Source organism: Bidens hawaiensis, unplaced genomic scaffold (genome assembly GCF_021521415.1).
Source record: "Bidens hawaiensis isolate Kalapana, Puna unplaced genomic scaffold, B.hawaiensis_p1.1 tig00047692_1, whole genome shotgun sequence".
Taxonomy (NCBI): Eukaryota; Viridiplantae; Streptophyta; class Magnoliopsida; order Asterales; family Asteraceae; genus Bidens; species Bidens hawaiensis.
In genome coordinates, this window is record NW_027498540.1 from 35,952 (window position 1) to 62,644 (window position 26,693).

At 36.5% G+C, this 26,693-nt stretch overlaps 2 protein-coding genes across 2 annotated transcripts; both read left to right on the top strand.

Annotated features, from left to right (window-relative positions):
• Positions 1-1,289: 1,289 nt before the first annotated feature.
• On the top strand, positions 1,290-5,680 carry LOC143597173 (protein transport protein SEC16B homolog). The gene is made up of 12 exons (XM_077075754.1): positions 1,290-1,639; positions 1,841-1,945; positions 2,060-2,182; positions 2,709-2,873; positions 3,007-3,138; positions 3,220-3,354; positions 3,627-3,754; positions 3,895-4,003; positions 4,082-4,399; positions 4,516-4,656; positions 4,737-5,023; positions 5,111-5,680. Exons 1-12 carry the CDS (start codon positions 1,358-1,360, stop codon positions 5,523-5,525), a joined length of 2,340 nt encoding a protein of 779 aa, XP_076931869.1. The 5' UTR covers positions 1,290-1,357; the 3' UTR covers positions 5,526-5,680.
• Positions 5,681-17,564: 11,884 nt separating this feature from the next.
• Positions 17,565-21,931, top strand: LOC143597174 (protein transport protein SEC16B homolog). Its single transcript, XM_077075755.1, has 12 exons — positions 17,565-17,898; positions 18,100-18,204; positions 18,319-18,441; positions 18,968-19,132; positions 19,266-19,397; positions 19,479-19,613; positions 19,886-20,013; positions 20,154-20,262; positions 20,341-20,658; positions 20,775-20,915; positions 20,996-21,282; positions 21,370-21,931. Exons 1-12 carry the CDS (start codon positions 17,617-17,619, stop codon positions 21,782-21,784), a joined length of 2,340 nt encoding a protein of 779 aa, XP_076931870.1. The 5' UTR covers positions 17,565-17,616; the 3' UTR covers positions 21,785-21,931.
• The last annotated feature ends 4,762 nt before the right edge of the window (positions 21,932-26,693 follow it).

The following is a 26,693-nucleotide window of genomic DNA, read 5'->3' on the forward strand; positions in this document are numbered from 1 at the left end:
TGTGTGTGGTTGTATATTTTTCAATTTGTGTAGAAGAATAATGTTTCAAATTTCATATTGTAGAGGGAAAAGTGAAAAATAAAATACACACATTGTAACTTTTGAAGAACTTTTGAAACTGTAATTATTGTAAGGTGTTGGGTTTAATCCAGGCTGATTCTACTTAAAACTTTAAGAACTCAAATTTATAAATATTAGCTTAGTTGAAGGACCAATATCACTATAACACCATGGGTCCAAGAATGAATGTCTACAATAGTAATAGTAAATGGTAGGACATTTTTATGAGATCACCTGTATTAGTTCTTTCTGTGGGTTATTATTCAAAACATTAGAAATTTAGAATTGTAATATTTAATTTTTGAGAAATACTAAACTTTCTACTAAGTGTCACACATATTTACATTAGCATTTTAATATGAAATTGTTTGGTCATCAAAATAGTTAAATAACCATATGATTTTGTCAAATTATATTATAGAACTACTTGACTTTATAAAAGCCAGCTTTGGTTTTTGTTGACCATGATAACATTGGGCAGTTTTTCAGTTTCGCTAAGGAGACAATCAGATTATTTGTTGTGTGATTCGACATCTACCTTCCCATGTAATTGCAGATACACTTTGTTGATGTAAGAATGGCAGCTTTAACATTGGTAACGAAGGTTTGTGCTTCATAAACTATATATGCATCAGTGTTGACATTTTGTAACGAAGCCATGTATGCTTCGTCTAATCTATATGCATATTTTAAATAAGAAATGCATTATAAATAAGAAGTCAACAACATCTATGACTTTCCTTTATGTGAAACTATGTATGTAATGCTATCTTTAACATTTTGTAACGAAGCTATGAATGCTCCGTCCAGACATCATGTAACTAAACTCCCAACGTACATTTCAATTAGGATATGCATATACGAACGTTAACTAACAAAAACAACTCGCAATTCCATGCCTGCGTCGCGAAGCGCGGGTAAACCAACTAGTTTGAATAAATTCGAATTAAACACCCCACTAGCATTTTGTGAAGAATATATATATATATATACTAGTAAAAACCCGCGCAAAATTTAAGAATTATAAATAACAAATAATGATGATTTAAGAATTAAAAAAATTATATTTTGAGATAAGATGTAGCTCAAAATTTTCTTATGATTTTGTAAGTTTTAATAAAATATTAGAATAAATTTTAGATATTTAATTATTTAATAGGAGAGAGAAGCGCGAAACAAAAATCTAGACGTCACTCATCTTAACCAGAAGTCAATATTCATATATTATAATAAGATTTTTTAAACTTTTATTCACAGTTTTGTGTGTTTCTCATTGAAGGGTTCGAGTTCAGGGTCAATGTCTGTTCTTAACTTAGCAGAAGTTGCTACTGGAGGTGCAGATGTACATGACTATTTTCACAATCTCTGTCAGCAACCGTGTCCTGGCCCACTTTCTGGTGGAAATGCTGGGAGTAAAGAGTTGAACAAATGGATTGATGATAGAATTACACACACTCAAACTTCTGATGTAGATTATAACAAAGGTGAAGCTCTAAGATTGCTCTTTTCGTTGCTGAAAATAGCCTTACAGCATTACGGGAAATTGAGATCTCCTTTGGGTTCAGACACTAGCATAAAGGTAAAAGATAACACTTTTTTTTTCTTCATAAAATGGGTCGATATTGCCACTTCCGTATATACTGATCAGATCGACTTTAGTTTAGTTACATAGCTATATGATGATGACGTTTTGCTTTGTTGCATTCTTCATAAAAATTGTCAACAAATTGTTTGTTAAGAGTTTGAACTTATATATATGGCCTTTTGATTCTTCAACTAGGAAAATGATGCTCCAGAAGTAGCTGTTGCTAGGCTATTTGCTTCTGTGAAGGGCGGTGCTTTTGCTCATTGCTTGCAACATGTACCTTCAGAAATACAAACTCGGGTATTGATTGTTCTCTATTTCTCCTCCTACTAGAAATGCATCCTAATTGTTCCTCCCATGATGAAATTGCTTTTTGTTAGAATGCCTATGTATAATGTATGTGTTATGATTTAGGAAACCGCTGCGGAAGTCCAAACTCTGCTTGTTTCTGGTAGAAAGAAGGAGGCTCTTTTTCGTGCACAAGAGGGTCACTTGTGGGGGCCCGCACTTGTTCTTGCAGCACAACTTGGTGATCAGGTTTCTCTCTCTCTCTACACACACAGATACACATATGCATCCCTCCATTGTTCCAGTCTTAGGGCTGGCGTTTCTGACCACATTAACCGGTAATCAGGTTATTTTGGGTTTTATTTTGCCGCTAATGGATCACTTTGGTGGAGTTCTAAAAGATAACTCATGCTGCAAGTTTTGAGCATCACAAAAAAGTATATTCAAAATGCACAAAACCTTCTAGATGCCGTTTTTAAATCAGAAAATTTTCTTATCTTAGTAGTAGTTTAGGTTTTCAGTTACACCAAAGACATTATATTTTTTAACTTCAAGGAAAGAAAGAAAAGAAAAGACAAAAAAGTGTTTTATAGGTTGGCTCAAACCGACCAGATTCATTTTGATCCATTACCTGCCTTTATTGACCCACTGATTATGCCACGTATCATTTCCCCTGGTCCTTTCAGCTTGATTAACTTTCCTTGAGAGAAACTATATTTTCTTAACATTATTTGTCATCAAATTTTAATTTTACCTTATGCGACTTTTATTGCAGTTTTATGTAGAGACGATTAAGAAAATGGCTCTTGGCCAGTTTGTATCAGGATCGCCGTTGCGGACATTATGTCTGCTGATTGCTGGTCAACCAGCAGATGTATTTGCAGCCGAAGCTACAACAAATGGTGGTGCTGTAAATATGTTCCAACAACAGCCTACACAGGTAATGTGGCTCATTAGTATGTAGCCATTAACTTATAGAAAATGGAAATAAAGTTATGGCGGGTCAACACAACTTGATCTAGTTATTCAAATTTGTTTCTCATGACATAATCTTGGTTGTTTCTTTTCATTAGGGTCAGCTTAGTCCTAATGGTATGCTTGATGACTGGGAGGATAATTTGGCAGTAATCACTGCCAACAGAACAAAAGATGATGAACTGGTGCTTATTCATCTTGGAGATTGTTTGTGGAAGGAAAGGAGTAATGTAAGTATACGTGAACGCATTACCTTGCATGACTTTAATATTTGGATTTGGTTCATAATGCCTTAAAAAAATGTAATCCAGATTATTGCAGCCCACATTTGCTACTTAGTTGCAGAAGCAAACTTTGAACCATATTCAGACACTGCTAGACTCTGCCTCATTGGTGCAGATCACTGGAAACATCCCCGTACATACGCCTCCCCTGAGGCTATTCAGGTCTTGCCTCATTTTCTGTTACTTGAATCAAACACAGAACAACCAGTTAATGGTTTCTAATTATTAATATATAAATTTGGATCGTGTTGTCCGTTATCATTTTTTCAGCAAAGAGGAAAAAATTGTGTTTTATCGGTTATCAATTGTTAGCGTTAGTGCGCTACAAACATTCCCTAATTCACAGCCTTCTGAAGTTTTTAAGAACATAATTTGATATATTATTAATGGTTCGTTAAACTAACAAAACCTTATATAATTTTGGACGCAAACAGAGAACAGAGGTGTATGAATATTCAAAGATGCTTGGAAACTCTCAGTTCACCTTGCTTCCATTTCAACCTTATAAACTTGTTTATGCACACATGTTGGCTGAAGTTGGAAGATTGTCAGACTCTTTAAAGTATGTATAATCTTTCCTCATTTCATTAACCTTTTTTTTGCCTCTAGAGGTGGCACTTTCAACTCATTTACAAGGAAACATGTCAAATTTCGGTTGCATTTGGTTGATAACGGGTCGAACAATATCACATTTTTATTCAGGTACTGTCAAGCTGTCACAAAATCATTAAAAACTGGACGAATCCCCGAGGTAGAAATCTGGAGACAATTGGTTATATCCTTAGAGGAAAGGATAAAAGCTCACCAACAGGTACTGGTCTCCCTCGAGTTTAATATATAAATAAATAGAAAAACTTTAGTGTTCATGTCTTATTTTCCTGTTTTGCAGGGAGGGTTTTCTGCAAACTTAGTGGCACCTGGTAAAATAGTTGGTAAATTGCTCAACCTTATCGATAGCACTGCCCATCGTGTTGTTGGCGGCCTTCCGCCGCCTGTTCCATCAACATATGGCGGCAATGCCCAACACGATTATCATCAACACCCGCATATGGGCCCTAAGGTTTTAACCAGTCAGTCAGCAATGACAATGTCATCTTTAGTGCCGTCTGCATCTATGGAGCCAGTCAATCAGGCAGATGGAAACAACAGAAATATGATTCATAACCGTAGTGCTTCAGAACCTGCTTTTGTTCGCTCTCCCATGCAGGTTCTCATTCTGATTATTCAACATCAAATAGTTACTTTCAAAATGCAAACTTATCATAATGAAATGTGGTAATATAAGAAGAATATTTTTTTAAAAAGAAATTGATGTTGGACCAGGATGACACAATGAAGGAAAACTCTGCTGATTCACAAAGTAAATCATCTGGGAAGACTTCAGGGCGCCGTGGCTTTGGTTTTCGGTCCATGCTTTATGAAAAAACGGTTGGTAGGATTCTACCGTCTCGCCAGGACAAACAGGTACAATTTCTTATTATTACAAAATAATTATAACTTTTCTTAATAAAGCATAAGCAAAATGGGCCCATTTGTGTTTGTAGGCAAAGTTGGGCGACACTAATAAGTTCTATTATGATGAGAAACTTAAGAGATGGGTGGAAGAAGGGGTTGACCCGCCAGCAGAGGAAGCCGCCCTTGCTCCACCGCCTACAATCGCAACTTTCCAGAATGGATCACCCGATTATAGCCTAAAGACCGCTTTATCAACCGAATCTGTGAGCTCTGAGTTTGCCAGCTCAGCTCCCGCTAGTAATACTGCAGGAATCCCACTGATTCCACCCACCACAAATCACTTTTCTGCTCGTGGAAGAACAGGTGTTCGAGCAAGGTAAGTTATTATTATTCATTTATTAGATAAAATAAAGTGTTTTTTGGTATTAGAACTTATCATCTTTTATGCACTTTTTAATGACAGGTATGTTGATACTTTCAACAAAGGCGGCGGAAACCAGACCAACTTGTTTCAATCACCTGCCGTTCCTACCATCAGCCGACCCAACCCGAACCCAAACTTTTTTGTTCCAACCGCAGCCCCTGCAGCACCCGAACAGCCAGCTGATAACCAAACTCCTCCCTTGGTTTCTTCTGCAACCGGCCAATCAGCGATGAGCATACAAAAGTTTGCATCAATGAATGATATGCCAAAAGAGGGATCATCATCATCATCATTATCAACATCCACATCATCGGTTACGAATCATTCCATGTCACGAAGAACATCATCTTGGAGCGGAGGCGCGAATCCTGGTGGCAATTGTAATACGTTTATGCCAAACAAGACGGATTTTGCACAGTCGTCTAATGATGATCTCCAAGAAGTTGAACTTTAAAGCAAACAAGTAGGTTTTCTTTCTCTTATATATGTATACTTGTTTGAGAGATAGGTTTTGTAACTTCTAAAGAGTGGTGGTTCTGCAGAAAGAGCTTCCAATGTACAGTTGATTTGTTCATTAATAAGTGTTGTAGTGTTTTGGGAAAATAGATGAGATAGTGACTTGTAATTTTATTTCTTTTTAAGTTATATATATTTGAAGTATAAACTTGCATGTTGGTTTTGGTATGTGTTTTAGCTCTTCTGATTAAATACATGCCTTTCTCATGGCAGTTTGAATGTGCACAATAACGTCATATATAATGTAACAAAATATAGTGTGTGAGGGAGGGAGAGGTGGTTCGGGGTCGACTTTATCAACGTTATTGAATGTGCCAGAATAACGTCATACCAAATCGGATACCTAATATCGGGTGCCAATTAGGTACAGACTTTTTTGACGTTTCGGGATCTATAAGGATTTTCGGTATTAGTTTGACAATCTTTTTAACTTTTAGCGAAGAAACAGTTTAGTTGCTTATGTGCGTGCAGGCTTTGATTCGATATGATAGTTTTTGTGTATTTTAACGATAAATGTATTGTATTCAAATGATTGTATTGACAAGAAATGCAAACTTATGTATGAGCTTAACTAAATTTTGTTTGAACGGCCAATTGTCTCCGTACGGCGTAACCCAATGACAAAAAACAACCGCCAGCTAGTCCAGCTCTGCTGCACGGAGCTCTTAAACGACTCCAAGTTATCTCCAGTTCCGGGGAAAACCCACACGCCGAAGACCCACTTGTGGTAAAACCTGGACGCCATCGAGATCGAACTGGAGATCACAAAGATCATAGTCTTCCTTCATTGAGCCACCCATGGCCCCTTCAAAACGTTGTTTGTGGGGTTTGAACTTGGATCTCCACTGAAAAATCCAAGCTTCTTACCACAATATCACATTAATTGTATATCTGAATATCCAACCTTGTGAGATTTATGGTGGAAAGTGAGAGAAAAATATATATTGAACTTATTTGTTGGTCTATCGTAGTATTGGTTATTGAAGTTATCATTGTTTTAACGTGACAATTAGGCCATCGGGTATACTCTAACATCTAACATAAGTTAAGATAACATGACACTTTAAATATGCATAATCACTTCTCGTTAGTGTTAAGTTTGCTAAAAAAAGCCCATGCATTATGCTTTTTACGGTTTAAAAGGAATAATATGTGTTAATTATGTAATTACTAATTGATTTGTTATTTTATTTATGTATTATTACTAATTGATTTGTTATTTTAACGTTGTTGAATGACTCTTTTGGCTTCTTCTTTTTTTCTTGTTTTGTTTTTAATCCAAAAGTAGTACTATATAAACTCACATTTTATTATGATTTCAAATCAAATAATCAAATAATCTTTATCATCATCAATACTCTAAAAATTTTTAAACAATGTCTTCTTCATCATCAGCATCTTCTTCTTCATCACCATCCGACTCCGACATCGCGGATGAGGTTTTTTTCAAACAGTTGTAGTCACAGCCCAAGCTTTTCTACAACTACAGGTAGGGATGAGATCGGGACCGTGCCCGTACCTGTACTCGAAGGTACATGTACCTAAAATCAATAAATCTTGGTACCCATACTCGTACCCAAATTTTATGGTATGGATACAGGTACCATTTTTGAGAAATCAAAAAATCAGTTTCTTTGTAAAAACAGAGTTTCAAAAATAATCAGATCTGGAAACAGAATGCTCAGATCTGATGTGTCTGATGTAATTAGAACAAGATTTAGATATAAAGATTAGAACTTTAATTGAAATAAGGAAGAGAAAACACCGGTAGATTGTAGATCTGGAAGAAAAATGAAAAACAGGGCTGCTGACGTCACAAATCAATGAAACAGTGGTCTGCTTACGTCATTCTTCTTCAAATCTTCAATCAGCAACAATCTTTCCAAAATAGCAGTAAACAGCTCTGATACCACTTGTCGATCCCCTCGATTTCAATTGGATCTTAATTAATCATGTCATAACTCACACAGATTAATGCGTAGACAAGAGAGTTCATAACGGGTTGCTATATTTAGAAAGATATCCGTTTGTTAAAGGCGGAATCAATAACAAACATACGGTTGCAAAGAATAATCAAAGGTAGAAAGCACACACATGATTCACTCAAAAGATTTCCATTTATATAACATTCATCTTACAAAGTGGATAATCGATTTAGGGTTTTCTATGAATCCTAGGACAGCCGTCACTTTCAAGAAATATTCTTTCTTATCCGAAATGTGTAAAGGCTTATCTCTCTCTCTCTCTGTGTGCCCTCTCTTTGGCGGCGTGCCCTAAATATTCTATTTATAGGCCTGCCAACCTAAGACAGCTGTCATTCCTTCTAGAAACCCTAAATACAATCATACATACTCAAATTACATATTCAAAATAAACTAAGTGTAAAACAAGTCTTCCGGGTAGGCTTTGCATCAGTCTTGTCTTTCCGAGTATGCTCGGCCATCCTTCATAACTTGGTAACATAGAAGTGTGCTCGGGTTCAGTTTCCGGGTAGACTTTACTTAAAGAGTATTTCACCAAGTAAAATACTCACCGAGTAGACTTCAGTCTTCTTGACTTTGCCAGACTTTGCCCGACAACTTCTTACGAGCAACCTTGTTCTTCAATGATCCATTTCAGCTCTTTGCTATAAAATAACTTATTAGCAAAGTGTACTCGGGAGTACTGTTCCTTGCTTGAGCTGAACCTTGCCCGATATTACTTAGAGATATTTCTTTAGATTATCAAGCATACTTGGATCATACTTATTAATGAATACCTTGCTTGGTCTTCCAATCACTTGGCTTCTTGGACTTGGTTAACCAAACCTTACTCGGAAGAGTAATATACTTAGCTCTGAAGAACAGACTTGCTTGATAAAGTGAACCTTGCCCGGATTTACATAAACTAGTGTACCTTATTCGGCAATGCACTAATTTGCAAACCCTGCTCGGATATCCACTTAAGAAGACTACTTGAAGTAAACCTTGCCCGGTAGTCAAAATATCGTACCCGGCTAAGTAGAAGCTTGCTCGGATGTCTAAGGTGTGCTCGGATCCATTACTTAGAGAATTCAAAGGAGGTTGAGAAGATTCCAATCTTTCATGTACTTCATTTAGGTCAAATCTTTGACTCGGCAATCTCCCCCTTAGGTCAATTTCTTGACCCAACACTCCACATCATTCTCAGTCTCTAGCACGTTCAGCTCATCTTCATTCAAACCCAGCAATATAGAGATCTGCTCTCGTGTTAAGGACCGTTCCATAAACTATCCCACTTCTATTTCATCAGCATTCACAATGCTTCTGATCACCCCCTCGCCATCAATAAATATAACTGTATTAGCTTTATCGACTCAATTGGCTTAGCATTCGTCGAGTCTTGATAAATGACCAACTGATTGTCAACATTGCCAGCAACCCCGCTCGTTCCTACACCGAAGGATGAGCCGTGAGTTTGTATCGTCTCATTCCCCCCTGCACCTGACTCATCTGGATCTTCATCATCATTTCTGAGCTTCTTTAATTCATATTCTTTACATGTAAGCTGCAGAATCATGTCCTCTTATTCTTTTATCTTCACACCCTGAGACGTAACAATCTCACGAAGGGCTTTGGTCTCTTTTTGGCAGAAAGAGACATAGCTCATCAGCTTTCTTTGATTGTCCATCATACGTTCTTAATTCAGACGGTCAGCATACATTTGATTTTCAAAAAGGTGAAGTAAGCTCAAGAGCATATTCATCTGTTGATTCTGTGTCATAGCATGAACGAGGAGGGATCGACTGAACAGGACCTTGAGGAAGATTAAGCCTCATAAATGAAATATCCATAGGCGGTGGTGGCATCATCGTCGGTGTTGGTGAAACAACCGATGTAGCAGTCGTAGGCCTTAGCAATGTAGATAAAACAGATTGTGGGATCATACCAAGCCTAGGATCAGATGTGAGTGTGGTTGTCAGTGTGAATTCCGGGGTGCTAGTAATAAGTGGCACCACCGGTCTTTGAATAATGGATGACCTTGGAGGTTGAACTCCAAAAGAAACACCAGCACCAGCAGTCACTCTACGTGTAGATGACCCTTCACCAGCCACCTCTTTCCCTTTTTGTTTGCGTTGAGCAGCTTGAGCAATAGCTGCCTCAATTTCAATCTGTTGTGGATGATCATTACCACCCTCACCACCATCATCACCGTCATCATCATCGTTCCCACCTGGTCCTTCTTCACGCTCAGAATCCGAGTCATCGTGGATCCAGCGGTCATTAGGAGGACATACATAATCAAGATTGGATACATGACCAATCAAACACTTGAATCTTGGTAGAGGATCTTGACGGTACTGCTTCATCCTCCTCATTGTATCCGCTGTCATATGCTTCAACTTTAATTTATCATTGCGTAGTGTTGGATCGATCACAAAATCACGAATCGCATCCTAAACAAGCAGTTGGATAAATTGAGGATACATTAAGAATTTCTTGCAGCGTTTCTCTACAAGACAATTCTCTTTGAGATGATAGAAGATCATCTAAGAAAAGTTGAAAGGTTTTTTCAGAATTAGCGCGACGAATGCCTATAGAAGCATGATACGGCATTCATCAAAACCACCTTTCCGTCCACCAGGGCAATGTATAAGAACATGTAATAAGTACTTGTATGTGGGACACAAGTATGCCTTGTTATACATGGATCTCTCAAGATTACCAGCATAGAACACACGATTAAATAGCCACTAATCAACTCCTTGTGAAACTCACCCGGGTCATCCATAGTATCTCCAAACCTCAACACTCACTGGATAGTCTCAGATGATATTACAACTGGTCTTTCATTCACCTCAGCAGCACTGTGATTTTCCGTCTCAACATATCTAGCAGTATTCCAGACCAGACGGATAATGTTGAACCGAACCTCAAGATTAACTATGACAGCATAGTTAATAGGTGAGCGACGGATGAAAGCCAGCATCTCACCAAAAATATCCTCGTCAGCGAAGTTTGTACCAACAAAAGCACAAATGTTATGCCCTTTGTCGTATGGGATTAATAGAAGATATTGTTCTTGTTGTTGTTGTTGTGGCTCAGCAGCAGGAGGATCTTGATCTATATTGTCAGCCATAACTGATAATATATAACCCGAGATTTAGTAAAATGATCAATAAATAATATTAATATAAATGAAAATTTATAACAATTAAAATATTAATATATAATAATTTATAATGTCATTCGTTAAAATAGGCTAATTCGTTATAACGAACTAGTGGTTTGTTATGACGAATTGACTAATTCGTTATAAAGTAAATAATATGAATTAATCTTAACGAATTCAGAACGAATGGACTTTGATTCGTTATCATTGTTTTTGAAAGTGTTGATTCGTTAAGCTTTAATAATGAATTGAACACGAATTAGTTTCATTTCGTTACCATATGACGAATGGTCACTAATAAAACTTATTGTTTGACTAATTAAAGTCAAAGTCAAATTAGAAAGAAAACGAACAGTCAAAATACCCGTCTGGATTCAATTAGAACATGAGTAACGATGTGAAGCCAAATGAATGATATCAAGGATCTCGGAAACACATCGTACTATAGTCAGTAATGTCCATTTGAACCAAATCATGGATTAACTTAGATAAATAGCAAGTTATATGAATAACTTAAAAAACCGATTATACAAGCAATTAATTAACCATGTAAATGTTTATCAAAACTGACGAAAATCATTGCGTTTGAATCCTCTTTACCGTACGATTCAGAATTGATGATCAAAATCGGGTTTCGTTAAGGTTGAGTTTTTCTGAAAAATTTGTCTAGAGTGTCTTTGCTTAATTGAGAAGAAAGTGAATAGTGAAATGAATGGGTTTCACGAATCCCTATAAGCAACAGTTTGACACAGTTTTCAAAGTGACGAATCATATGATTCGTTTAAATTTGAAATAACGAATCAACTAATTCGTTATCATATATAAAACACGTGGCACACGAATTAATTTAAATCGTTAAAACTTAACACAAATTAATAACAAATTAGCAATAATTTGTGCTTAGTTTGTGCTTGTAATTCGTTAAGTTATGTATAACGAATTAAGATCATTAATTACATATTGGCGGAAGCGGATTAGATTAACGAATTGAAATGTAATTCGTTGTAAATGACCCCAATTCGTTATTCATAAATAACGAACCAGATTTATTTAATTTTAAATGAACAAATAAATCAATTAAATAAAAGAATATTTGAAATAATAAATAAATCAATGAAATCCCGTATCCCGATGATCAAATACCTTAACGACATTTACCCAATGTGGTAAATTGTAATTCCTTAACGTGTTTTACGTTCAAAAACACTTAACTTAAAAATATTAAATAATATGTAAAAGAAAAAATAAAATCTTGTTGGTATTTTGTCTTTTTGTTTCAAAATATTTACAAGTAAAAATATCCGAAAATAAAACATAACTCTGAAAATAAAATATTTTAGAGTTTTTGTATGTTTTTCAAAAGCAGTACATATTTTTGGATTTTTGACGAGTTTAAGCAGAGAATCATATTGACCAAATTGTCCTTCCATCACAGTTTTATATTTGAGAGATATTATGACTGGCGTTTAGTCAGTCATTGATATTGTTGTCAACGTAAATCTTATAACAAATTTTCAACCGCATCTGTGATATGATTAAATGTTCAATTAGAGCACAGAATATCAGAAATTATCAGCCTCTAATCTCGGTTCAAGCTTAATTTGCTTTTTACCGTATCACCCCAACTTGACTTAAACCATTATATTGTCGATCAAAATTTGAATTTATAGAAATTTTTTAGCAATGCATTAAATTTCCTTTACTGTTAGTGAGTATGCGCGAGTCCATCTGTCGGCTTACATACATTGTATCCCCTGGGGTCTGTTTCTTACTGGTATTGAGATGCGCACAAGGGAGGAACAAATGTATGACTAACAGTGCATTATGATCAAGTCGGTATTTTAAATTTGTACAAGGTACAGCAGTGATCAAGTTTAATGACTTTGAGTTTGCTCTAAAAGAGAATGAAATATTCATGCATATGAATACCCAGATGGTTAAGCCGCATAAAGACTCACAGTATCCAGAACCCTAAAGCTTGTTAGTTGCTTTATTTTATTTTTAGTGATCAAACAAATATAAGGCTTGAGTATGATAGGCTATTACATTTCTGTCATCCTTACCGAGATTTTCGTTAGAGACTAACACTTCTTTCAATTTAGCATTTCTTTATGTTTATATCACATACTTTACTCTAACAGTTTGTTTAAGGCCTATCAATGCACCAATGCAATTAAGCAATCAGTCTTTTAAGCTTATTTCTTACTGGATATGGGACCAGATGATCAATGTACTCATTTTATCTTTTTGCTTCAAAACTCAAATTTGAGGAGCAAAAAAAATAAAAATTCAATCGCCCCAGTCACTTTCAGTCCATAGATTAAAGGCTATCCTATCATCTACAAGTAGATAACAGGACCAAAACATGCAAGCATGTTCCACAAACTTAAATAACTGACATACTTTTCAGCGAGAAAATAAAGTAAAACGCATAACACTCGCCTCAACTACATTCCATTGTCAGGTAAATGGCTATCCAGAATGTTTTACAAGTAAACATCAGGACCAAACATATACACGTATATGTCCTTCAAATGTAAGTGACTGACATAATTTTCAGCGTAAGTATGCAAAAAAAAAAATTCTCTTTACATACATAAAACACAATTTTTTTCGGATTTTTTTTATAAAAACAAAATAAACGTGCATAACAATCTTTTTGGTATTTTGGATTTTTCTATACATACTGAAAGTCTATATTTTTGGGTTTTTCAACATATTTTTTTTAATGTTTTTGGATTTTCAAATTATTTTAAACAGGAAAACACAATATTTTTGACTTTTTCAAATTTTTCAATGTTTTTTTGTGTTTTTGGGTTTTATCTATACAAACTAAAAGCACAATATTTTTGTATTTTCTATTTCACCCCCAAAATCCAAAACAGAATAAAAAGAAAGAAAAATAAACCAAAAATAAATATAATTATCCTTGTTTCCATTTAAACCAAACAAAAAGTTAAAACGAGTTTTGTTAAATGCCTTTGCAAATAGATCGGCTTTTTGAAAATCGGTATGTACTTTCTCAAGATTAATTAATTTCTTTTCAAAACAATCCCGTATGAAATGATATCGAATTTCGATATGTTTCATTTTAGAGTGTTGTACGAGATTTTTGGTTATGCTAATGGCAGCAGAGTTATCAATTAAAATTAGAGTTGTAAGAAACTTCAAATCGTAGTCGCGCAGATGTTGTTGGATCCATAAAAACTGTGAGCAGCAACTCGTGGCTGCCACATATTCTGCCTCAGCGGTTGAAGTGGAGACCGTTGTCTGCTTCTTACACTGCCAAGAAACAAGCCGGCTTCCTAAGAATTGACACCTACTGTAGTCGATTTGAAATTAATCTTACACCCTCCATAGTCTGAGTAAGAAAATGCGGTGAGTTCAAAATTATCGTCCTTGGGGTACCCTAACCTGATGTCAGGATTACCCCTCAGATATTGAAGAATACGCTTGACCGCTGCCAGGTGAGTCACTCGGGGACTTGCTTGGTACCTAACACATAAAAAAACTGCAAACATTATTTCAGGTCGAGAAGCAGTAAGATACATTAAGAAACCAATCATAGCTCGATAAAGGATAGGATCGACGGTATCTTTCAATTCATCCGGTGATAAATTGTGGCCCACATGGAGAGGAGTTGAAGGATTTTTTCCGGCAGTTATCTTGAATTGGCTCAAGACATCGTTCACATAGTTAGTCTAGTGAAGAAAGATTCCTTTCTCAGACTGATGAATTTGTAACCCTAAAAAGAAGGTCATCTCTCCCATCGAGCTCATATCGAACGTGGTTTGCATTGACTTCTCGAACTCTTTACATAACTTGTCATTTGTTGACCCAAAGATGATGTCGTCGGCATATATCTGAACGAGGAGAAGATCATCACCAATATTCTTATAAAATAAAGTGCAGTCGACAGTCCCTCTCTTGAAGTCGTTATCAGTCAAATGGTCGGCAAGCGTGGCATACCAAGCTCTCGGGGCTTGATGTAGACCATACAGGGCTTGTGTGCAGTCGACAGGCTTGTGAACAGGAAATATAATGAATTGAAGGAACAGTACCACACAATTAGTTTTTAACGAAGTGATAACGAATCACTAACGAACTGAGTCAACGAATCAGGTTAAGTTGACGAATTAATCTCACGAATAAGATTAACGAACAAGGATTTAAAGTAACGAATCAGAGTAAAAAAATCAATGATTCAACTTAACGAATCACAGTAACGAATCAATGATTCAAGGTGACGAATAAAGGAGCACAAAGTAGCTACAGTTGATAACGAATCAACTACAGTTAACTAACGAATCAAGTTGTTAAAACGGTTATAACAAACCTTGCTGAAAATTTAATAATCATTATGGTATTGTAACAAACCTGATGCGTGTCATTTTGATTATAACTATTACATGTATGGAGGTTTTACTACCTAGTTGAAAATTTAATAATCCCCCGTTGTGACCTAGTGGTATGAAGGCTCAAGTTCAATCCTCATCTGAGTTAGTGGGTGAATATTAACAATGAAAGATTTGAGATAAAGTGTTCTAAAATAAAAGTTAAAGAGGGATTGAACTATATATATATATTAAGTGCAAAGTTTGTGGTACTCACAGAATGGTACTGTTGTAGTGCTACTATTACTAATGCATGTTGTACAACTCCTTTAAAACCTACATATCTTGACACGTATTAACTCTGCTTTTGACGTGTCCTTGTATACCTGCCTCCCCTGTTCTTCGTTTACGCTTATGGCAACCAGAAGAAGGAGGCTCGCTGACCTTCGCCGGATGATCACGGCGGGCTGGGGTTTCAAAGTTTAATGGACTTTCTTATTCCAGGGGCATTCAGAGACTAACCGTTGGCGATTCTTAGAAACACATAACAACTCTTTAGCCGCTGATTTTATATTCATTCTGATATAGAGGAGTTGAACTCTCGGCTTAGGTTTTGTTCACGGCCAGAATTTTAGGTTTTCTGGAACGGGAAATCGGTGAAAAAATTGGAGAAGAAATTGGACAAGTTCAGTTATTCAATTGATTATCTGGATGGTAAGGTGTTTGATAGCTCTTATGGTAAGGTGTTTGATAGCTCTGATGGTAAGGTGTTTCATGTTTCTTCATATACAAATCAGGTTCTATACCAAAATCGGTTCGGGTTAAAACCAGCTTCAGCTGTTTCATCATAAGTCAAAAATGCTTATTATACTATTTTAAGTGTTTATGTAAGTAAATAATGAAATTCAACCATTTGAAGACAAAAATGCGTTACCCACGGGGTTTTTCTCCTATATTGGTTTCGCTGCTTCAACTAATGTTCATGGATCTGCAATCTGCAAGGAAGCCGGACAGACCATAATATCGACATGGTTGCAATCTGCAAGTTCATCAGATGCTTTATAAAAGGAAGAAAGAACTATGTCATATTGTTAAACAACTAGGTAAGTTGATTTACCTTTTGCCTAAGTTATTGCCATGTGTTTGAATAATCTGTTAGGATGTTGAAGATTCTAAATTTGGATTGATGACTGTGGATGACAGGTTTATGTGTGTGGTTGTACATTTTTCAATTTGTGTAGAAGAATAATGTTTCAAATTTCATATTGTAGAGGGAAAAGTGAAAAATAAAATACACACATTGTAACTTTTGAAGAACTTTTGAAACTGTAATTATTGTAAGGTGTTGGGTTTAATCCAGGCTGATTCTACTTAAAACTTTAAGAACTCAAATTTATAAATATTAGCTTAGTTGAAGGACCAATATCACTATAACACCATGGGTCCAAGAATGAATGTCTACAATAGTAATAGTAAATGGTAGGACATTTTTATGAGATCACCTGTATTAGTTCTTTCTGTGGGTTATTATTCAAAACATTAGAAATTTAGAATTGTAATATTTAATTTTTGAGAAATACTAAACTTTCTACTAAGTGTCACACATATTTACATTAGCATTTTAATATGAAATTGTTTGGTCATCAAAATAGTTAAATAACCATATGATTTTGTCAAATTATATTATAGAACTACTTGACTTTATAAAAGCCAGCTTTGGTTTTTGTTGACCATGATAACATTGGGCAGTTTTTCAGTTTCGCTAAGGAGACAATCAGATTATTTGTTGTGTGATTCGACATCTACCTTCCCATGTAATTGCAGATACACTTTGTTGATGTAAGAATGGCAGCTTTAACATTGGTAACGAAGGTTTGTGCTTCATAAACTATATATGCATCAGTGTTGACATTTTGTAACGAAGCCATGTATGCTTCGTCTAATCTATATGCATATTTTAAATAAGAAATGCATTATAAATAAGAAGTCAACAACATCTATGACTTTCCTTTATGTGAAACTATGTATGTAATGCTATCTTTAACATTTTGTAACGAAGCTATGAATGCTCCGTCCAGACATCATGTAACTAAACTCCCAACGTACATTTCAATTAGGATATGCATATACGAACGTTAACTAACAAAAACAACTCGCAATTCCATGCCTGCGTCGCGAAGCGCGGGTAAACCAACTAGTTTGAATAAATTCGAATTAAACACCCCACTAGCATTTTGTGAAGAATATATATATATATATACTAGTAAAAACCCGCGCAAAATTTAAGAATTATAAATAACAAATAATGATGATTTAAGAATTAAAAAAATTATATTTTGAGATAAGATGTAGCTCAAAATTTTCTTATGATTTTGTAAGTTTTAATAAAATATTAGAATAAATTTTAGATATTTAATTATTTAATAGGAGAGAGAAGCGCGAAACAAAAATCTAGACGTCACTCATCTTAACCAGAAGTCAATATTCATATATTATAATAAGATTTTTTAAACTTTTATTCACAGTTTTGTGTGTTTCTCATTGAAGGGTTCGAGTTCAGGGTCAATGTCTGTTCTTAACTTAGCAGAAGTTGCTACTGGAGGTGCAGATGTACATGACTATTTTCACAATCTCTGTCAGCAACCGTGTCCTGGCCCACTTTCTGGTGGAAATGCTGGGAGTAAAGAGTTGAACAAATGGATTGATGATAGAATTACACTCACTCAAACTTCTGATGTAGATTATAACAAAGGTGAAGCTCTAAGATTGCTCTTTTCGTTGCTGAAAATAGCCTTACAGCATTACGGGAAATTGAGATCTCCTTTGGGTTCAGACACTAGCATAAAGGTAAAAGATAACACTTTTTTTTTCTTCATAAAATGGGTCGATATTGCCACTTCCGTATATACTGATCAGATCGACTTTAGTTTAGTTACATAGCTATATGATGATGACGTTTTGCTTTGTTGCATTCTTCATAAAAATTGTCAACAAATTGTTTGTTAAGAGTTTGAACTTATATATATGGCCTTTTGATTCTTCAACTAGGAAAATGATGCTCCAGAAGTAGCTGTTGCTAGGCTATTTGCTTCTGTGAAGGGCGGTGCTTTTGCTCATTGCTTGCAACATGTACCTTCAGAAATACAAACTCGGGTATTGATTGTTCTCTATTTCTCCTCCTACTAGAAATGCATCCTAATTGTTCCTCCCATGATGAAATTGCTTTTTGTTAGAATGCCTATGTATAATGTATGTGTTATGATTTAGGAAACCGCTGCGGAAGTCCAAACTCTGCTTGTTTCTGGTAGAAAGAAGGAGGCTCTTTTTCGTGCACAAGAGGGTCACTTGTGGGGGCCCGCACTTGTTCTTGCAGCACAACTTGGTGATCAGGTTTCTCTCTCTCTCTACACACACAGATACACATATGCATCCCTCCATTGTTCCAGTCTTAGGGCTGGCGTTTCTGACCACATTAACCGGTAATCAGGTTATTTTGGGTTTTATTTTGCCGCTAATGGATCACTTTGGTGGAGTTCTAAAAGATAACTCATGCTGCAAGTTTTGAGCATCACAAAAAAGTATATTCAAAATGCACAAAACCTTCTAGATGCCGTTTTTAAATCAGAAAATTTTCTTATCTTAGTAGTAGTTTAGGTTTTCAGTTACACCAAAGACATTATATTTTTTAACTTCAAGGAAAGAAAGAAAAGAAAAGACAAAAAAGTGTTTTATAGGTTGGCTCAAACCGACCAGATTCATTTTGATCCATTACCTGCCTTTATTGACCCACTGATTATGCCACGTATCATTTCCCCTGGTCCTTTCAGCTTGATTAACTTTCCTTGAGAGAAACTATATTTTCTTAACATTATTTGTCATCAAATTTTAATTTTACCTTATGCGACTTTTATTGCAGTTTTATGTAGAGACGATTAAGAAAATGGCTCTTGGCCAGTTTGTATCAGGATCGCCGTTGCGGACATTATGTCTGCTGATTGCTGGTCAACCAGCAGATGTATTTGCAGCCGAAGCTACAACAAATGGTGGTGCTGTAAATATGTTCCAACAACAGCCTACACAGGTAATGTGGCTCATTAGTATGTAGCCATTAACTTATAGAAAATGGAAATAAAGTTATGGCGGGTCAACACAACTTGATCTAGTTATTCAAATTTGTTTCTCATGACATAATCTTGGTTGTTTCTTTTCATTAGGGTCAGCTTAGTCCTAATGGTATGCTTGATGACTGGGAGGATAATTTGGCAGTAATCACTGCCAACAGAACAAAAGATGATGAACTGGTGCTTATTCATCTTGGAGATTGTTTGTGGAAGGAAAGGAGTAATGTAAGTATACGTGAACGCATTACCTTGCATGACTTTAATATTTGGATTTGGTTCATAATGCCTTAAAAAAATGTGATCCAGATTATTGCAGCCCACATTTGCTACTTAGTTGCAGAAGCAAACTTTGAACCATATTCAGACACTGCTAGACTCTGCCTCATTGGTGCAGATCACTGGAAACATCCCCGTACATACGCCTCCCCTGAGGCTATTCAGGTCTTGCCTCATTTTCTGTTACTTGAATCAAACACAGAACAACCAGTTAATGGTTTCTAATTATTAATATATAAATTTGGATCGTGTTGTCCGTTATCATTTTTTCAGCAAAGAGGAAAAAATTGTGTTTTATCGGTTATCAATTGTTAGCGTTAGTGCGCTACAAACATTCCCTAATTCACAGCCTTCTGAAGTTTTTAAGAACATAATTTGATATATTATTAATGGTTCGTTAAACTAACAAAACCTTATATAATTTTGGACGCAAACAGAGAACAGAGGTGTATGAATATTCAAAGATGCTTGGAAACTCTCAGTTCACCTTGCTTCCATTTCAACCTTATAAACTTGTTTATGCACACATGTTGGCTGAAGTTGGAAGATTGTCAGACTCTTTAAAGTATGTATAATCTTTCCTCATTTCATTAACCTTTTTTTTGCCTCTAGAGGTGGCACTTTCAACTCATTTACAAGGAAACATGTCAAATTTCGGTTGCATTTGGTTGATAACGGGTCGAACAATATCACATTTTTATTCAGGTACTGTCAAGCTGTCACAAAATCATTAAAAACTGGACGAATCCCCGAGGTAGAAATCTGGAGACAATTGGTTATATCCTTAGAGGAAAGGATAAAAGCTCACCAACAGGTACTGGTCTCCCTCGAGTTTAATATATAAATAAATAGAAAAACTTTAGTGTTCATGTCTTATTTTCCTGTTTTGCAGGGAGGGTTTTCTGCAAACTTAGTGGCACCTGGTAAAATAGTTGGTAAATTGATCAACCTTATCGATAGCACTGCCCATCGTGTTGTTGGCGGCCTTCCGCCGCCTGTTCCATCAACATATGGCGGCAATGCCCAACACGATTATCATCAACACCCGCATATGGGCCCTAAGGTTTTAACCAGTCAGTCAGCAATGACAATGTCATCTTTAGTGCCGTCTGCATCTATGGAGCCAGTCAATCAGGCAGATGGAAACAACAGAAATATGATTCATAACCGTAGTGCTTCAGAACCTGCTTTTGTTCGCTCTCCCATGCAGGTTCTCATTCTGATTATTCAACATCAAATAGTTACTTTCAAAATGCAAACTTATCATAATGAAATGTGGTAATATAAGAAGAATATTTTTTTAAAAAGAAATTGATGTTGGACCAGGATGACACAATGAAGGAAAACTCTGCTGATTCACAAAGTAAATCATCTGGGAAGACTTCAGGGCGCCGTGGCTTTGGTTTTCGGTCCATGCTTTATGAAAAAACGGTTGGTAGGATTCTACCGTCTCGCCAGGACAAACAGGTACAATTTCTTATTATTACAAAATAATTATAACTTTTCTTAATAAAGCATAAGCAAAATGGGCCCATTTGTGTTTGTAGGCAAAGTTGGGCGACACTAATAAGTTCTATTATGATGAGAAACTTAAGAGATGGGTGGAAGAAGGGGTTGACCCGCCAGCAGAGGAAGCCGCCCTTGCTCCACCGCCTACAATCGCAACTTTCCAGAATGGATCACCCGATTATAGCCTAAAGACCGCTTTATCAACCGAATCTGTGAGCTCTGAGTTTGCCAGCTCAGCTCCCGCTAGTAATACTGCAGGAATCCCACTGATTCCACCCACCACAAATCACTTTTCTGCTCGTGGAAGAACAGGTGTTCGAGCAAGGTAAGTTATTATTATTCATTTATTAGATAAAATAAAGTGTTTTTTGGTATTAGAACTTATCATCTTTTATGCACTTTTTAATGACAGGTATGTTGATACTTTCAACAAAGGCGGCGGAAACCAGACCAACTTGTTTCAATCACCTGCCGTTCCTACCATCAGCCGACCCAACCCGAACCCAAACTTTTTTGTTCCAACCGCAGCCCCTGCAGCACCCGAACAGCCAGCTGATAACCAAACTCCTCCCTTGGTTTCTTCTGCAACCAGCCAATCAGCGATGTGCATACAAAAGTTTGCATCAATGAATGATATGCCAAAAGAGGGATCATCATCATCATCATTATCAACATCCACATCATCGGTTACGAATCATTCCATGTCACGAAGAACATCATCTTGGAGCGGAGGCGCGAATCCTGGTGGCAATTGTAATACGTTTATGCCAAACAAGACGGATTTTGCACAGTCGTCTAATGATGATCTCCAAGAAGTTGAACTTTAAAGCAAACAAGTAGGTTTTCTTTCTCTTATATATGTATACTTGTTTGAGAGATAGGTTTTGTAACTTCTAAAGAGTGGTGGTTCTGCAGAAAGAGCTTCCAATGTACAGTTGATTTGTTCATTAATAAGTGTTGTAGTGTTTTGGGAAAATAGATGAGATAGTGACTTGTAATTTTATTTCTTTTTAAGTTATATATAATTGAAGTATAAACTTGCATGTTGGTTTTGGTATGTGTTTTAGCTCTTCTGATTAAATACATGCCTTTCTCATGGCAGTTTGAATGTGCACAATAACGTCATATATAATGTAACAAAATATAGTGTGTGAGGGAGGGAGAGGTGGTTCGGGGTCGACTTTATCAACGTTATTGAATGTGCCACAATAACGTCATACCAAATCGGATACCTAATATCGGGTGCCAATTAGGTACCGACTTTTTTGACGTTTCGGGATCTATAAGGATTTTCGGTATTAGTTTGACAATCTTTTTAACTTTTAGCGAAGAAACAGTTTAGTTGCTTATGTGCGTGCAGGCTTTGATTCGATATGATAGTTTTTGTGTATTTTAACGATAAATGTATTGTATTCAAATGATTGTATTGACAAGAAATGCAAACTTATGTATGAGCTTAACTAAATTTTGTTTGAATGGCCAATTGTCTCCGTACGGCGTAACCCAATGACAAAAAACAACCGCCAGCTAGTCCAGCTCTGCTGCACGGAGCTCTTAAACGACTCCAAGTTATCTCCAGTTCCGGGGAAAACCCACACGCCGAAGACCCACTTGTGGTAAAACCTGGACGCCATCGAGATCGAACTGGAGATCACAAAGATCATAGTCTTCCTTCATTGAGCCACCCATGGCCCCTTCAAAACGTTGTTTGTGGGGTTTGAACTTGGATCTCCACTGAAAAATCCAAGCTTCTTACCACAATATCACATTAATTGTATATCTGAATATCCAACCTTGTGAGATTTATGGTGGAAAGTGAGAGAAAAATATATATTGAACTTATTTGTTGGTCTATCGTAGTATTGGTTATTGAAGTTATCATTGTTTTAACGTGACAATTAGGCCATCGGGTATACTCTAACATCTAACATAAGTTAAGATAACATGACACTTTAAATATGCATAATCACTTCTCGTTAGTGTTAAGTTTGCTAAAAAAAGCCCATGCATTATGCTTTTTACGGTTTAAAAGGAATAATATGTGTTAATTATGTAATTACTAATTGATTTGTTATTTTATTTATGTATTATTACTAATTGATTTGTTATTTTAACGTTGTTGAATGACTCTTTTGGCTTCTTCTTTTTTTCTTTTTTTGTTTTTAATCCAAAAGTAGTACTATATAAACTCACATTTTATTATGATTTCAAATCAAATAATCAAATAATCTTTATCATCATCAATACTCTAAAAATTTTTAAACAATGTCTTCTTCATCATCAGCATCTTCTTCTTCATCACCATCCGACTCCGACATCGCGGATGAGGTTTTTTTCAAACAGTTGTAGTCACAGCCCAAGCTTTTCTACAACTACAGGTAGGGATGAGATCGGGACCGTGCCCGTACCTGTACTCGAAAGTACATGTATCTAAAATCAATAAATCTTGGTACCCATACTCGTACCCAAATTTTATGGTATGGATACATGTACCATTTTTGAGAAATCAAAAAATCAGTTTCTTTGTAAAAACAGAGTTTCAAAAATAATCAGATCTGGAAACAGAATGCTCAGATCTGATGTGTCTGATGTAATTAGAACAAGATTTAGATATAAAGATTAGAACTTTAATTGAAATAAGGAAGAGAAAACACCGGTAGATTGTAGATCTGGAAGAAAAATGAAAAACAGGGCTGCTGACGTCACAAATCAATGAAACAGTGGTCTGCTTACGTCATTCTTCTTCAAATCTTCAATCAGCAACAATCTTTCCAAAATAGCAGTAAACAGCTCTGATACCACTTGTCGATCCCCTCGATTTCAATTGGATCTTAATTAATCATGTCATAACTCACACAGATTAATGCGTAGACAAGAGAGTTCATAACGGGTTGCTATATTTAGAAAGATATCCGTTTGTTAAAGGCGGAATCAATAACAAACATACGGTTGCAAAGAATAATCAAAGGTAGAAAGCACACACATGATTCACTCAAAAGATTTCCATTTATATAACATTCATCATACAAAGTGGATAATCGATTTAGGGTTTTCTATGAATCCTAGGACAGCCGTCACTTTCAAGAAATATTCTTTCTTATCCGAAAAGTGTAAAGGCTTATCTCTCTCTCTCTCTGTGTGCCCTCTCTTTGGCGGCGTGTCCTAAATATTCTATTTATAGGCCTGCCAACCTAAGACAGCTGTCATTCCTTCTAGAAACCCTAAATACAATCATACATACTCAAATTACATATTCAAAATAAACTAAGTGTAAAACAAGTCTTCCGGGTAGGCTTTGCATCAGTCTTGTCTTTCCGAGTATGCTCGGCCATCCTTCATAACTTGGTAACATAGAAGTGTGCTCGGGTTCAGTTTCCGGGTAGACTTTACTTAAAGAGTATTTCACCAAGTAAAATACTCACCGAGTAGACTTCAGTCTTCTTGACTTTGCCAGACTTTGCCCGACAACTTCTTACGAGCAACCTTGTTCTTCAATGATCCATTTCAGCTCTTTGCTATAAAATAACTTATTAGCAAAGTGTACTCGGGAGTACTGTTCCTTGCTTGAGCTGAACCTTGCCCGATATTACTTAGAGATATTCCTTTAGATTATCAAGCATACTTGGATCATACTTATTAATGAATACCTTGCTTGGTCTTCCAATCACTTGGCTTCTTGGACTTGGTTAACCAAACCTTACTCGGAAGAGTAATATACTTAGCTCTGAAGAACAGACTTGCTTGATAAAGTGAACCTTGCCCGGATTTACATAAACTAGTGTACCTTATTCGGCAATGCACTAATTTGCAAACCCTGCTCGGATATCCACTTAAGAAGACTACTTGAAGTAAACCTTGCCCGGTAGGCAAAATATCGTACCCGGCTAAGTAGAAGCTTGCTCGGATGTCTAAGGTGTGCTCGGATCCATTACTTAGAGAATTCAAAGGAGGTTGAGAAGATTCCAATCTTTCATGTACTTCATTTAGGTCAAATCTATGACTCGGCAATCTCCCCCTTAGGTCAATTTCTTGACCCAACACTCCACATCATTCTCAGTCTCTAGCACGTTCAGCTCATCTTCATTCAAACCCAGCAATATAGAGATCTGCTCTCGTGTTAAGGACCGTTCCATAAACTATCCCACTTCTATTTCATCAGCATTCACAATGCTTCTGATCACCCCCTCGCCATCAATAAATATAACTGTATTAGCTTTATCGACTCAATTGGCTTAGCATTCGTCGAGTCTTGATAAATGACCAACTGATTGTCAACATTGCCAGCAACCTCGCTCGTTCCTACACCGAAGGATGAGCCGTGAGTTTGTATCGTCTCATTCCCCCCTGCACCTGACTCATCTGGATCTTCATCATCATTTCTGAGCTTCTTTAATTCATATTCTTTACATGTAAGCTGCAGAATCATGTCCTCTTATTCTTTTATCTTCACACCCTGAGACGTAACAATCTCACGAAGGGCTTTGGTCTCTTTTTGGCAGAAAGAGACATAGCTCATCAGCTTTCTTTGATTGTCCATCATACGCTCTTAATTCAGACGGTCAGCATACATTTGATTTTCAAAAAGGTGAAGTAAGCTCAAGAGCATATTCATCTGTTGATTCTGTGTCATAGCATGAACGAGGAGGGATCGACTGAACAGGACCTTGAGGAAGATTAAGCCTCATAAATGAAATATCCATAGGCGGTGGTGGCATCATCGTCGGTGTTGGTGAAACAACCGATGTAGCAGTCGTAGGCCTTGGCAATGTAGATAAAACAGATTGTGGGATCATACCAAGCCTAGGATCAGATGTGAGTGTGGTTGTCAGTGTGAATTCCGGGGTGCTAGTAATAAGTGGCACCACCGGTCTTTGAATAATGGATGACCTTGGAGGTTGAACTCCAAAAGAAACACCAGCAACAGCAGTCACTCTACATGTAGATGACCCTTCACCAGCCACCTCTTTCCCTTTTTGTTTGCGTTGAGCAGCTTGAGCAATAGCTGCCTCAATTTCAATCTGTTGTGGATGATCATTACCACCCTCACCACCATCATCACCGTCATCATCATCGTTCCCACCTGGTCCTTCTTCACGCTCAGAATCCGAGTCATCGTGGATCCAGCGGTCATTAGGAGGACATACATAATCAAGATTGGATACATGACCAATCAAACACTTGAATCTTGGTTGAGGATCTTGACGGTACTGCTTCATCCTCCTCATTGTATCCGCTGTCATATGCTTCAACTTTAATTTATCATTGCGTAGTGTTGGATCGATCACAAAATCACGAATCGCATCCTAAACAAGCAGTTGGATAAATTGAGGATACATTAAGAATTTCTTGCAGCGTTTCTCTACAAGACAATTCTCTTTGAGATGATAGAAGATCATCTAAGAAAAGTTGAAAGGTTTTTTCAGAATTAGCGCGACGAATGCCTATAGAAGCATGATACGGCATTCATCAAAACCACCTTTCCGTCCACCAGGGCAATGTATAAGAACATGTAATAAGTACTTGTATGTGGGACACAAGTATGCCTTGTTATACATGGATCTCTCAAGATTACCAGCATAGAACACACGATTAAATAGCCCACTAATCAACTCCTTGTGAAACTCACCCGGGTCATCCATAGTATCTCCAAACCTCAACACTCACTGGATAGTCTCAGATGATATTACAACTGGTCTTTCATTCACCTCAGCAGCACTGTGATTTTCCGTCTCAACA